The 15278-nt window shown below is 44.3% G+C and overlaps 1 protein-coding gene across 2 annotated transcripts in view; it reads left to right on the top strand.

Moving 5' to 3' along the window:
* TOGARAM1 (TOG array regulator of axonemal microtubules 1) overlaps positions 1-15278 on the top strand; it is a 108648-nt gene that overhangs the window by 68729 nt on the left and 24641 nt on the right. For both annotated transcript variants that reach the window (XM_090270105.1, XM_090270106.1), the window contains 2 exons: positions 12063-12189; positions 13396-13514. In XM_090270105.1, coding sequence (XP_090126231.1) covers positions 12063-12189; positions 13396-13514 — 246 coding nt within the window. The remainder of the gene's footprint in view (positions 1-12062; positions 12190-13395; positions 13515-15278) is intronic.

Below are 15278 nucleotides of genomic sequence, written 5' to 3'. Positions count from 1 at the left end.
TGCATTGGTTGACTGCTTGTTCCTTCTCCATATTCCAGTTTGTTGAAATGAACTCTGGATTTTTTTTTCCTCACCATCTGTCTCGTATGTGGTTTTGTTCCTTTCGTTATGAATGTTTTTCGCTTCTTTCTTATCTTTTTCCTGCTCTTTTGTGAATTCTGTAAGCCACCTGATAACAATGGCCCAGAACTGAGCCTCTGACAGGTTTCTTATCTGTTCATCTGTCAGGTCTCTATCTGTTGCCTGGTGAGTTGTGTCACCGGGATTTCTATAGTTGTCTGCCTCATTTTGACAGATGCGTTTTGTTTTCTTGGGCTGGCTATAGGGGGCAGTGCCTGCGTACGCGTCACAAATCAGCGACCGGCGCCTGTCTGCGACCTATTTCGCAGCCCTGTGGTGCTTTCTTTGGGGGCGGGGGTCCAAGATGGATTCACACAGTTATTCAGCTAGGAGACCGGGATCCGTCCTCCCGCCCCCCTGGGCCTCACTGTTCAAGGCAATGCAGCGGCCGCTCTCCCCAGCGCCGGAGTCGCGCACTGCCAGGGGCTTGACCGCAGCTGGGATTCCTCGCCGCCCACCGCTCCTGGTGCGACCGCAAACAGCACTGCCCTCTTTAACTCTTACCTGCCCAAATGGCACCGCTGTTTTATAACTTCATATGTTGGGCTTCCGTGTAGTTTTATTTTCTGGAATTTCTAGTTATCCTTTGTTTTGAAGTAGTTGTATTCCTCTCTAGTTGTAGAGGGAGACCTAGCGTGTCCGTCTAAGCCTCCATCTTGGCCGGAAGTCAAGAGCAGGGCATTTTAGAAAACCTGTCAGAAGTTCTGCATGCCACAGTAATGTTCAAAACAAATTAGGAGGGTTGGATCATAAGAGACTAGTTAGGAAGAATAAAAGATAATGGTTGTGTAGTCACTTTTCCTTAATGGCATAGTAATTTTTTCTTTAAGATTTTATTTATTTTAGAGAGAGGGGAAGGGAAGGGAAAAGAGAGGGGGATAATCATCAATGTGTGATTGCCTCTCGTCTGTGCCCCAACTGGGGACCTGGCCTGCAACCCAGGTATGGGAATAGAACCGGCAACCCTTTAGTTCACAGGCCAGCACTCAATCCACTGATCTACACCAGCCAGGGCGGCATAGTAATTATTATCCACTTGTCACTTACTGCATTCTTATTTGAAAAATTAAAATTATAAAATGGTTACAAATTTCCAATTTTAACATCGCTCACATTTTGTGTCCCTATTGCTTGCCTACTTTTTTTTGTTTTAGTCATTTCCAAATTAGGGCTTCTGGTAGACCTATACTCTTTTAAAATGCGGGCTAGAAGTTAGAATTGTCTTTGAGATAATTGATTATGAGCTGCTATCAAGGGGTAGACTTTATTCTGGTTGTGGGGAGGAAATGGTAATTTTTATTCTCTGTTATACGTTTTCTGTAATTTTATTATATTTGAGAATCTGTTGATATATATGATACTGAGATCATCCTATACCCCTCTCCCCACAAAAGCATTGCTTTCTCTGGTTTTTCTAGTGCCATATACATATCCTAAGTTATAAGCAAAAGTATAGCTGTGATTTGTTTTAGGGCCAAGCCTCCTTGAAGAAAAATAATAATAATATTGTTTGAGATACTGTAGGATCTCTCTATCCAAAAATATCTCTAAAATCACTTTTGTGGTGTGAGAAACGCTAACAATAAAACACCAGGACACAGGACTTGAGCAGCAAAACGAGGCGTTTATTCACAAGTCTGCACAGTCAGGTACACAGCCAGCCAGGGACATGCATGCGAAGTAGACAAAGTAAAGGGGTTTATAATAATGTGATTAGGCTCCCCCTCCCTAATGCAATTAGCTCCCCCTCCTCCTTCTCCCCCATTTCTCGATTACTGGTTAATCAGGGTTCACAATCTAATGTGATTACTTAACTCAGGGTGTGATTAACTAAGGGTAATCTAGTTATAAGTCTATCTCCAACTTATTTGCACAGTTATCTAGCTGCATCTTCCCATTTCAGTGTGTTTGGTGATGACAGTCTTCCTCCTTTTGATCCCAAAGATATGTGTGAGGAGTTGCAGAATGTCGTTTCCTCGCCCATTTCCCATGATTCATCTGTTAATTATCTCCTACTGGTTTGAGAGTCACTGGCTTCTTTATCCCTAACAATTCCCCCTGTCTCTTTTGGAAAATTGACTACTCAAACCTCTAATTTGTCTCTTTAAACCTCATGAGGATTTCTCAATTCTCTGCCTCATAGCAAGGATTTTCTTCAGCCTCCAGGAAGAGTTTATTCTGTTGGTAAGTTACTGGCATCTGTTTAGTTAGTGCAGTCTCAATTAATCTCTGAACTAAACCTCTGGTGCAGGGAATAATACAGCAGCCTAAAGCAGTAAGGATGCCTGCTACTACAATGAGGGAGGGGAGACAAGAGCTGACATGATTATTCCTTTCCAATTGCCAAACCAGTTTTCTAACCATCCTGTTATAGGATTGTCAATGCCTGAGTTTGCTGCTAGGGTGGCCAGTCCTTGTAGAGCCTTAGTAATAGTCCCATCAGGAGCTATATTATTGGGGATAAAAGTGCAACACTGTCCCCCGAGCATTACACATACACCTCCTTTTTCTGCTAGCATCATATCCAGTGCTATCCTATTCTCCCCTGTCATTCGACTGGTAGCGTCTGTTGAGCTATTTCTTCTATAACATCCCTGGTATAATTAATGAATCTCTGATGATTATAATAAATATAGTTTATCCAATCAACATTCTTATTAATTGTTGACCACCAGAAGAGGATTGACTCAAACCCTACCACTATTTGATTACTAGCCTTAAACTCATCTGGAACTCATTTGACCCCAGTGGCATCGATGTAGATGTGAGGATCAAATGATCCATCAGGGGCTGTAGACCTCTTTTTCATCACCATTTTATAGTCAAAGTCCCTCCCATCTCCTTGGGACCTTGGAAGAACCAAAGCCATTTGTATAACTAAGATACTAGCTACCAGCCATAGCTATACAAAGGCATTTTGAAAGCTGTCCTCTTCCCCCACGCTCCAACTGCAGGCTCTGGGGAATTTTGGGGGGACCTTACTCTGTAACAATTCCCCCTCTCAGACTTAAGACCCTTTATAATCTTATAGAGAACAAAGCGCAAAGATCTCGTGCTCCTGTAGCTGCTTCAAGCTGGACATGGCTGTTGTCCTACCTACCCTTGGGTCTAGAAATCCCTAATAGAGTTGGAGTGAAGAGGGGAGGGTTAGCAACTGGTCTTATTAGTTTTATGCAAAGGAACCTTATGTCATTTCTTACTTCTTTAGAATGCCAAATACTGAAGGGTTCAGGTAGGAGGGAAAATATAAAGGCATGAAAGAAAATCCTTGCTCTTCAGAATTGCATTTCCATGCATTGTACCTTCCATTACTAAAATGATACAATTTCTTTTTAAAACCTTTATAAACTTCTAACAAACCTTTTTCATTTTCATGCCTTACACTTTCCCTTGTTCCCTTTCTTTCATGTGAAGTTTTAACTTTCCCTGGGAAACATCAGTTTTTCCTTTCAGAGCATATACTGAGCAATAATTCAAAACACAGACAGCTAGGCCCTATCTCTCCAGTATGTCCACTGGCCTTCTAGAGAGATGTGCCCTTGGCAGAGACATGTTCACTTGCCCAGGCTGGAGCACTCATCAGCTTTGAATGACCCTTCCTGGGTCCTGGGTGATGAAAGAAATTTTCGCCGACCAGTTTACAGATGACCTTTCCTAGGTCTCATTGGTCAAAAACAGATACAGAGAATTCCACAACAGAGCAGACCAAAATACGCTTTTATAAAATCAGAATACAAGCAGCTGAGGTTTCCTTTTCCCAGATTAAAACTTCCATAACTGTTTCCTTTTTATCATTATCACTTTCCACAGACCTTTTGAAACATTTACTAACTTTCTAAATACCCTTTACTTCTTTAGATTTAACCATAACATGCTTCCAATCCTTGTTCTTTTCCACACTGTGAAGGACTATAGTCAAACTCAGTATCTGGCAGCTAAAAGTTCCTAGATTTGCAGAGATATCCTGCAGCTTTTTGAAGTTCCTGCTTCTTCTCCTCTCTTCTACTGTACACTTTCTGAGCTTTCCTGAGGAGTTTTTCAATTTTTCTATCTGGCCCATTCATCTACCTTCTGCAATTTCTTACAGATATCTGGCCAGCTTCTGTTACAGCATTGACAAATTTTAACAGTCCCTGCCCTACAGCATTCTCTGGATTTAGACCAGAATACTTTTTCATTTGGTCCCTGATCTTTTGTAGGAATGCTGATGGACTTTCATCTCTTTCTTGCTGTATCTCGAATGCCTTGGAGACATTCTGTGCTTAAGGAACAGACTCCTTGTTTTCCCTGATGATGAGGCTCCTAATGTCTCTCATGTGAGCCCTATCTTCCAGCCTGTTATTCCATTCTAGGATGATATTGGGAAACTTCCGTTCTGCCAGGACAATTCCATGACGGGAGGATGTTACCTTTTCCATATCCTCATAGCAGCCCATCTGATCATTCCCATCTCTTCCCCACTAAAGATGATGTCAAGTATAGACATTAATTCCATCCATGTGTATATGCTGGGTCCAATGAACTGATCTAATTGTTCTGCCAATCCAAAGGGGTCCTCTACCAAGCGCTTCATTTCATGCTTGAAGTTTCTAACTTCAGTGCTTGTTAAAGGAGCATTAAGATACCCAATTTGTTCTGGGCCCATGGGGACCTCTCTAAGGGGAAACATCAGCTTCTCTGAGGCAATGGGAAAGTTCTTCAGGTCTTGTTTACATTGTTGTAATTCTTTTCTTCATCTAGAGTAAGTTCCTGCTGGTGTTGTGGGTGTCATGGGCACAGTTTCTGATTGGACACCTGTTGGGTGTCCCTCGCCTGACTCTTCTGTGCTGTCTGTCCATGGTGCCTCTGCCCAGTTGGCCACCAGCTGACCAGGGCTGTAAGGCAGCGGGAAACAGACAGAGGGTCCCAGGCTTTATCTTCTTTTTGTTTTACAGGGAAGAGACCTATAGACCTGCCGGTAGGTTGTGACCAGCAGAGAGCATATTCCTTCTCTTCCTTAGAAGCTGATGCCTGATGACTCACATATAAGATCAGGGCTTGATAAACCCAAGTTTCATCAGACCCAAACTGGGGCCAGAAAAGATGGTCTCTTATTGGGTTCCTTTGGCCAAAGGAGATAGCAATATTTTACCATTTTCTGTTTTTCCTTATTCTGGGTCCGGGGATCTTCTCTCCAATGCTCTAACATTTTCCCTAATTCTTTAGTTTCCTTAGGCTTAGAATTTTTATTTCCCATCCTCAGTTGATTCCTGTGGCTATGGCTGAATCTGGTTGTGTCCTCAACCCCCCTTACTGGAGATTTCTTGAACACAAACTGATGAGCTCAGCCCTCCATACTGGAAGTTTCTTGTATACAGACCCCATATACTCAACCCCCCCCCCCTTACTGAAGATTTCTTGTATACAGAAATGCCATGAGCTCAACCCCCACATTGGAGGTTTCTTGTCCACACCTTGTGTGCTAAACCCCCCGTACTGGAGATTTCTTGCACACGAACCTGTGAGCTCAACCCCCCATATTGGAAGTTCCTTGCTCACATCCTGCATACTCTTGTATACAGATCCAATAAACTCAATCCCCCTTACTGGAGATTTCTTGTATACGGAGACATCATGAGCTCAACCCCCCATATTGGAGGCAGTAATTAACCCAATTTTTTTACCTTGGGCCATGCGGAAGTTTGCCTGGTTACCGCGGTGTTTGCTTTTGTTTCCCCCCTGTGTTGGTCTACTGCTGTCCCAACAAGAAGTCTCAGGGCTATTTCCAGACCCTGTGAGGCGAATGGGCAAGGGTGGAGCAGACCACCGGAAAGCAGGTAGGACGTGTGTCCCCCTCTCGGCTCAGAGCCTCTTCCCGCACACAGGCGGAGGATCCCAGATGAGCCCCCAAATTGTGAGAAACGCTTACAATAAAACACTAGAACACAGAACTTGAGCAGCAAAGTGAGGCATTTATTCACAAGTCTGCACAGTCGGGCGCACAGCCTAGCCTGCCGGGGGCATGCGCACGAAGTAAACAAAGTAAACTGGTTTTATACTAATGCAGTTAGTTCCCCCTCTGTAATGCAATTAGCTCCCCCTCTCTCCTTCTCCCCCATTTCTCCATTACTGATTAATCCGGGTTCATAATCTAACACAATTAACTACTTAACTGAAGGTGTGATTAACTAAGGGTACTCTAGTTATAGGGGGATGAGTCAGCACTGGGACCCAGTCGGCTGCTCCTCCAGTTCTCCCCTCAAAGCCACCGTGCCAAACTCTCCCCAAGTGTCTCCAGTCCTCTCTGCCTTCCCTCTGCTTGAGCCCAGGGTAAGTGGGGGCCAAAATATTTTCGTATGTGATCCACTTAAGAGCTCTTTTTCTCCAGCTGTTTCTCCCCGGCTAGCAAGGAACCCTGTGGCTTTTCACTTTTCACAGCTGATACTATTTTACTTTCCACTCTGTTGCTGTAGGCTGGGAAGTTCAGCTGGGGGTTTAGACCCTGCCCTTCTCAGGGGGAATCCCCGGCTGCTGAGCTGTTTCTCAGTCCCTTCAGCTGCCACCCATGTGAGCCCAGCCAGCCCTTCCGCGTCTCCGCACTCCCTACCGGTCAAGTTGTGATGTAGCAGCCTTTTCTGTCTCTCCGTGGTTATAAGACTTCTTTCCAGCTAGTGTTCCGTTGGTTATTCCAGATGATTTCTCCAAAATTAAGTTGTAAATCCAGACTGGTCCTGGGAGGAGGTTAGTGTAGCTTCCACTTACTCCTCCGCCATCTTGAATCTCCCTCTCTTTTTTTCTTGATGAGCCTGGCTAGCAGATTTTCAATTTTGTTTATTTTTTCAAAGAACCAGCTCCTACTTTCATTGATATTTTGAATTATTTGCTTGGTCTCTATGTCATTTAATTCTGCTCTGATTTTGGTGATTTCCTTTTTTCTACTTGCCCTAGGTTTGTTTGTTGTTGTTGTTCTAGTTCTTGTAGCTGTAGGGTTAGATTTTTTATTTGAGATTCTTCTATCCTTTTCATATATGCCTGTATTGCTATGAACTTCCCTCTTAGGACTGCTTTTGCTGTGTCCCATTGGTTTTGGGCTGTTGTGTGTTCATTATCATTAGTTTCTAGAAATTTCTTGATTCCTTCTGTAATGTCATTGTTAACCCATTCATTATTTAATAGCATGTTATTAATCCTCCATGAGTTTGGGTATCTTTGATTTATTTTCTCTGATATTGATTTTTAGTTTCAAGTCATGGTGGTCTAAAAAGATGGTTGATATGATTTTAATTTTCTTTAATTTGCTGAGGCTTGTTTTGTGTCCTATCTTGTGGTCTGTCTTTGATAATGTCCCATGTACATTTGAAAACAATATATATTTTGCTTCTTTGGTAGGGAAAGATATATATATATATAGATATATATATATATATATCAGTTAAATCCATCAGAGAAGGAAAACTCTGATTCCAAAAAACCTCCGCTGCCTTGCGGCATACCTCTTCAGGGGAAAGGCTAAGGGAGTAAACCCCGACAGAAAATCCGGAGCCGGAGTCCCTAAGGCGGTTTGACGTTATAGTCAACACCGGCAACTCCTGCGGCGCACCTGAAGCCAAGCTGTATTGACTCTGTCTTTCCCCTTGGATCCTTCAGCTGCGAAGAGAGGGGGGGTCTGCTGCATGGGCAACAGCTGGCCCTCCATATCACCCTGCCCAGGCTTTGTAGCTTCACTGGAGAGGACACTCCAGCGTCATCGCAAGATGTCGACTCAACACGGGAGGAGACAGATACCGGTTATAAGCTCATCCGATTGGCGAAGGAAACGAGCGCCAGGGGTCTCCTCTGACAGTGGGAGAGGTCATCGCACCTCACTGGACAGCTACCGCCCGCCTCAAGCTGGGCAGGCCCCAGCCAATTAGGTGCCGTCTCGCCATGGCTCGCCTGCCCCACTGGGTGCGTGGGGATCAGAGAGGTGTCTCTCGAAAAGTGGGCCACAAAACACTCGCACCAGGCAATTCCAAGCAAAAAACAAGAAAGAAGCCTCCGGCTCTTCGCCTCGCTAGCTGGAACATCAGGACCACGTGTCCCGGACTTACTGCAGACTTTCCGTGGATCAATGATGCCAGGAAAACCGCCGTCATCACAGGGAACTGGCACGACTAAACATCGACATTGCGGCTCTACAGGAGACCCGATTGGCCGACAACGGCACTATCAGAGAAACCAACTACACCTTCCACTGGCAAGGGAAGTCTCCGGACCAACCAAGACAGCACGGTGTTGGGTTCGCTGTGAAGAACACGCTTGTTAACTCCATAGAGCCACCCACAGGAGGCACAGAGAGATTACTTACCCTCCGATTGTCAACAACTTTCGGCCCAGTCAGCATTCTTAGCGCGTATGCCCCAACCCTCTGCGCCACCACCGAAGAGAAAGAACAGTTCTACCATGCACTGGACGAAGCGTTATCCAAGATCCCCAGAAGTAACGCTCTTTATCTCCTTGGAGACTTCAACGCAAGAGTAGGAGCCGACCACATGGCCTGGCCCACCTGCCTCGGAAACTTTGGGAGAGGAAAGATCAATGAGAATGGTCAGCGACTGCTTGAGCTTTCGTGTCACCATGACCTGTGCGTGACAAACACATTCTTCAAGTGCAAAGAGATCCACCAGGTGTCATGGAGGCACCCCCGCTCCCGCCACTGGCACCAGCTTGACCTCGTCATCACCAGAAGAACGGATATTGGCAGCACCCTCCTCACCCGCAGCTACCACAGTGCAGACTGCGACACGGACCATGCCCTCGTGGTAAGCAAGGTGCGCATAACGCCGAAGAGGTTGCACCACTCCAAGATGAAGGGTCGCCCACGCATCAACACCAGTTGTGCCAGCAACCCAGTTAAGACCCAGCAATTCATCAACAGGATGGAAGATGCACTCGGCGAGGGAATGGCAGCAGATGACATTATTGAATCCAATTGGTCACGTCTCCGCGACGCCATATACAACTCTGCCATTATTGCTTACGGGAAGAAAGAGCGGAAGAACGCTGACTGGTACGAGGTTCACTGGGAAGAAATGGAACCCGTGATCGAGGCTAAGAGGAAGGCCCTACTGGCTTACAAGGCCACGCCCACTCCCAGTACACTTCAAGCTCTACGGGCTGCCAGGAACAAAGTCCAGAAGACCGCCCGCCACTGTGCCAACACCTATTGGCTAAACCTGTGCAGAAGCATCCAGGAAGCCGCCGATATAGGCAACGCACGAGGAATGTATGAGGGTATCAAGAAGCCAACAGGCCCAATCCCCTCCAAGATCGCCCCCCTTAAGTCCAAGACAGGTGAGGTCATCACTGACCAGGAACAGCAAATGCGGCGGTGGACCAAGTACTACCTCGAGCTGTACGCAACGAGGAACACCGTAACAGACACTGCTCTTAACGCCATCCCAGACCTACCAGTCATGGAGGAGCTAGACACCCCACCTACTGCGGCAGAGCTCGGCAAAGCCATCGACCGCCTCGCTTGCGGGAAAGCACCAGGAAGCGACGGAATCCCTCCAGAAATCCTAAAGAGCGGGAAACCAGTCCTGCTACAGCCGCTCCACCATCTACTCTGTCTCTGCTGGAAGGAGGGTTACATCCCCCAGGATATGAGAGATGCCAACATTATCACCATGTACAAGAACAAAGGAGACCGCAGCGACTGCAACAACTACCGGGGCATCTCTCTCCTCAGCGTCGTCGGCAAAGTATTCGCCCAGGTCGCTCTTGCCCGCCTGCAGACCCTTGCTTCCCGCGTCTACCCAGAGTCCCAGTGTGGCTTCAGAGCTGGCCGATCAACAGTGGACATGATCTTCTCCCTACGCCAGCTGCAGGAGAAGTGTCACGAGCAGCATAAACCACTCTACCTCGCCTTTATCGACCTCACGAAGGCGTTTGATCTGGTCAGTCGAAGCGGACTCTTCAGCTTGCTACAGAAGATTGGCTGTCCACCACATCTGCTTGCTGTGGTCATGTCCTTTCACGACAACATGCACAGCACGGTGTCCTACAACGGCGCAACCTCTGAGGCCTTCCCAGTCAGCAGCGGAGTAAAGCAGGGCTGCGTCCTCGCGCCTACGCTGTTCGGAATCTTCTTCTCCATGCTCCTCCAATACGCCTTTAAGGACTGCAGCGAGGGTGTCTTCATTCACACCAGATCCGATGGCAAGCTCTACAACCTGGCCCGTCTACGAGCCAAGACCAAAGTCAAAGAGGTGCTCATCCGTGAGATGCTCTTCGCCAACGACGCAGCCTTGACATCACACTCCGAAGAGGGACTCCAGCAGTTAGTCACTTGCCTTTCCCACGCATGCAAGGAGTTCGGACTAGCCATCAGCCTGACGAAGACGAACGTTATGGCTCAAGGCACGGGGACTCCCCCATGCATCACCATCGACGGATACACCCTGGAGGTTGTCAGCGACTTCACTTACCTCGGGTCCACCATCTCGAGCTCTCTGTCAGTCGACTTGGAGGTCAATCGGAGAATCGCCAGGGCAGCCACAGTTGTGGCCAAACTGAACCGGCGAGCGTGGAACAATTCCAGCCTCACTGAGAAAACCAGACCACGCATCTACCAAGCCTGCGTACTCAGCACTCTCCTCTATGGCAGCGAGACGTGGACCACCTACGCAAGGCACGAAAGGAAACTCAACAGCTTCCACATGAGGTGCCTGCGACGCGTCCTGCATGTCGCCTGGCAGGATAAGGTCCCCAACACCGAGGTGCTGAAGCGAGCCAACATGAGCAGTTTGCATGCAGTTCTTAGTGAGAGACGCCTCAGGTGGCTCGGCCATGTCAAAAGAATGGATGCAAACCGTATTCCCAAAGACCTCCTCTACGGCGAGCTAGCAGAAGGCCAGAGGATGACAGGGCGCCCAAAACTGCGGTTCAAAGACATCTGCAAAAAGGACATGACAGAATGCTCCATCAATCTCAACACATGGGAAGTTCAAGCAGACGACCGCCTAGCCTGGAGGCTCGCGGTCAGGCAAGGTACGTCACATGCAGAGGCTGCGCGCAACGAGGAGGCGGTCCAGAAAAGATCGAGGCGGAAGCAGCGTCAACAGCAGCAACAACAGCCATCTGCCTTCACCTGTAACAAGTGCGGCAGGGATTGTCACTCCCGAGTCGGACTGCACAGCCATTCTCGGCGGTGCAGATAGACTCTCAAGAAGCTACGCCATCGTCTCTCGAGACGGATGGCTGCCGACGACGACGACTCTAGTTATAGGTCTATCTCCAGCTTATTTGCAAAGTTATCTAGCTACATCTTCCCATTTCAGTGTGTTTGGTGATGACAGTCTTCCTCCTTTTGATCCCAGAGATATGTGTGAGGAGCTGTGGAGTGTCATTTCCTCACCCCTTTCCCATGATTCATTTGTTAATTATCTCCTACTGGTTTGAGAGTCACTGGCTTCTTTATCCCTAACAATGGTATTTGATTTTCTACCATTAGAATGATATCTTCGCTTGAAGTACTATCCTAAGAGAATTATTTTAAAATTCATATAACATAAAAAACATAGTTTGGAGAGCATTACACATTCATTAATATACTAACCACAATTTACCAACTAACAGTGGGTGTGTTTTAGGTAGCAGAGAATAGGTTTTTGACATATTAGAACCTAGGTAAGCTCTGACTAGGAAAAAAGAGAGAGAATCAGAAATAAAGAACCCAGGGAAGGCTGACTCAGGCCAAAACTTATGACAAGCAGATGAGCAACAAAATGTCACTGGTCAAGGAGCCAGGGACAAAGATAAAACTTCTCCTAACTCATAGTTCTGCCAAAGGCCAGCTTTGATATAGACCGGAGAGTGACTGAAAAAATAGAATCAAAGCTGTTGGCTCTAAATATCTAAGGACAGAAATTGAGTGTGTTAAGATATGTAAAATTATTTACACATTTCTCAAATATCTACAGGTATTATGGTCGAAAGATGCTTTTCCTCATGATGTGTCATCCTAACTTTGATAAAATGCTGGAAAAGTATGTCCCATCTAAAGATTTGCCATATATTAAGGAATCTGTTAAGAGCTTACGACACAAGGTATGTGGAAAATGTTTATTACATAAAAAACTTTCAAAGCAAAGGTCATTTGCCAAGGAAGTTAAAATAATTATTTCTTCAATTATCTCTGTTCAGTCATTTAGAATATATCTACAGTAACATTTTAGCAATTGCAGTGCTAAGTAGACATTCATAGTGTTAGTAAACATTTATTGAACAGAAGCTTGATACTTGGTAGAATGTAGTGTGACTTACTGAATTTACAAGACAGGTTTGAATCAACTCAGAGAATTAGCAACTATATGTAATTTCAAGTATCTCATTTCTTTACCCAGAATTTTTATTTTGAAAAAATGAGGATCGTGATGCTTATCATGCTGGGTTTCTGTTTTATTTACCTTGTACATTTCACTATCAGAGCTCCTACCACACTGCAGAGTATTGATAGGGAGCTCCTTGAGGGGAGGCCCCATTTATCCTGGTAGATAATGGGATTCAGAAATGTCTGTGAAATGATTGGCTGAGTAGAATAAAATGTGAAACTGTCTTGTAGAAAAGTATAACATTTACAAATTATTTTTTGTAAAATTATGTTTAATATTGTAAATTTCTTCAATGGTAATTTTTATTTCTCTGATAACTTTGGGAAAAGGATTAATTTATGAAAGGATATTTTAAAGGTATATGGTAATATACATTTTAGAATGTATTTTCTGCCTAGTGATGTTAAAAACTTTGGTTTCATTCATATAGAACTTATTAAAATAACCATGAAAAAATTTATCTTACTCAAATGAAGCATATTGTATTTGTGAATCACTTCAAGTACAAGTATCATGGGAGGGGGACGTTTTAAATAGTTCTTATCAAAATGTTTATTCTCACACAGATGTTCCATAGGAATTCATTGTTTATGTAATGTAGTTATATTTTCTATATAGATTTTAGCATTAAGATTACATATAAAATGTAGCATGTTAATTTTAAAAATTTTAAACACTTTGCCAAGACAGTCATTTCCTATTCATTGGTTACATATTTTGTTAATTTACTACTAATTACAATGTATTTTATATATCTGATATATCTGATAACTTCTAAAGCATAAGCATACCAGATTATTAAAATGTTTCAAACATAAAAAAAGATAAAATAATGGTGGCTGTGAAAATTACATTTTAAGAGTTATTCCAATTTACTAGTTATAAGACTCATTATACTGCCCTTATTTGTATTTATTTATAGGGTTTGGGAGATTTACCACTAGATACTCCTTCAGCAAAAGGAAGACGATCTCATACTGGCATTATTGGAAATACAAGGGCTTCATCTGTTTCTAGAGATGATTGCTATTCAGCCGAAAGGTAGGATCATTTATAGTCCACATCATTAGAAAAATTACTCCCTAGTGATAATAGTCTCATTTGCAGGTTTCCATGAGCTGTCCCAGAGGTATTTGCCGAATTTAGTGGAGCTTTAAAAGTTGTTAAGGATAGCTGTTGTCCGCTTGGACTCAGCCCGCCTGCTTGGACATCTTTCAATAAAGGCTTTGAACTGGTCCACCTGACTCCTCCCTTCTTCTGGGCACAAACCTAACATCTAACAGACTGAATAAGCAGAGACAGGGACTGAATCTTTGTGGGCACTTCATTCGGATGGTCGGCAGTCTGAGAAGATAGCAGGGTTATACTCTAACAGACTGTCTTAATTTCCATTATAAATGGACCCTTATTGTAAGGAGAAGAAAAGTGTAGGTAAGGGATTTGAATTTCAGGCAAAAAGTTAATCAGATAAAAGCTGCAGCATTTTTTCATCTGTGTCCTGGGTGGTGGTCTTTATTTATACCCTGGGCTGTGGTCCGCTCACCCTGGAGTATAATGGTTCAGATACCATCTTGATTGCTTGCAGTCCTCCTAAGCACAAAGGGGGAACTGCTCATGCTCTCCTGGAGTCAAGGTGAGTCATACCTTCAGTTCCTGAAACAATAGCTTTTTACATACATTGATTACTAAGCTTATTAGCTATTACCTGAAACTAAACTTTTTCCAACATTTGAGTCCCCTATTAGCAAGACAGCTTATGGCATTGGTAACTGCACAATAGAAAGAGGGAATTTTTGTTGTTGTAATCATTATTAGAATTAATAATTTCTTCAATATCGTTCCTCATTTCAGAGCTTCAAGTTTCTCACTTAAAACAGGGGCGGGGGGGGAGCATAATTATACCTTCCTTACCTCCCTCAAAAAAAAAAAAAAAAAAAGTTGTTAAGGATTACCCTGCTGGTGTGGCACAGTGGATTGAGTGCTGGCCTGTGAACCAAAAGGTCGCCAGACAGTTTGATTCACAGTCAGGGCACATGCCTGGGTTGTAGACCAGGTCCACAGTTGGGGGCGTGCAAGAGGTAACTAATGGATCTTCTCTCACACATCAATGTTTCTCTTCCTCTCTTTCTCCCTCGCTTTTCCTCTCTGAAAATAAATAAATAAAAAGTCTTTTAAAAAAGTTTTTAAGGACTTAGAAGATGTGAGGTAATTAGATTTAATAAGGCAGTTATACATATACTCACAGTTTCTTTCTTTTACATATATGAAACAGTAATAAAGTGGGAGGTCCAAGATGGCAGAGAAGTAAGTGGAAGCTACACTAACCTCCTCCCAGGACCAATCTGGAATTACAAATTGTAGATAAATCATACAGAATAACCAACTGAACTCTAGCTGGATAGAAGCCTTTTAACTAGGGATAGACAGAAGAGACCACTTCACCACAACAAGGCTGCTAGGCAGTGTGGAGGAGGTGCAAGTGGGCAGGCTGGTCTCCAATGGGTGACAGCTGAAGTTCCAGAGGGATATTTTAGCAGCTGGGGTTTTCCCCCTGAAAAGTGTGGAATTACTTAACCGACCTTGTGGTGCATAAGCCTTCCTGCTGATTACAGCTTGATTAGATTAACAGTTGATCAGTTTAGCGATTGATAGGTTTAACACCTAAGGTGAAAAATACAGAGAAGAGCCAAAATGGGAAGACAAAAATATAGACCCCAAATGAAAGAACAAGGGAATTCACCAGAAGAACTAGATGAAATGAGGCAAGCAATTTATCACCTAGAGAGTTTAGAGTAATGATTATAT

The sequence above is a fragment of the Furipterus horrens genome, unplaced genomic scaffold (genome assembly GCF_987537825.1).
Source record: "Furipterus horrens unplaced genomic scaffold, mFurHor1.1.pri manual_scaffold_3, whole genome shotgun sequence".
In the NCBI taxonomy this organism is placed as follows: Eukaryota; Metazoa; Chordata; class Mammalia; order Chiroptera; family Furipteridae; genus Furipterus; species Furipterus horrens.
This window is presented reverse-complemented; position numbering and strand designations above follow the sequence as displayed.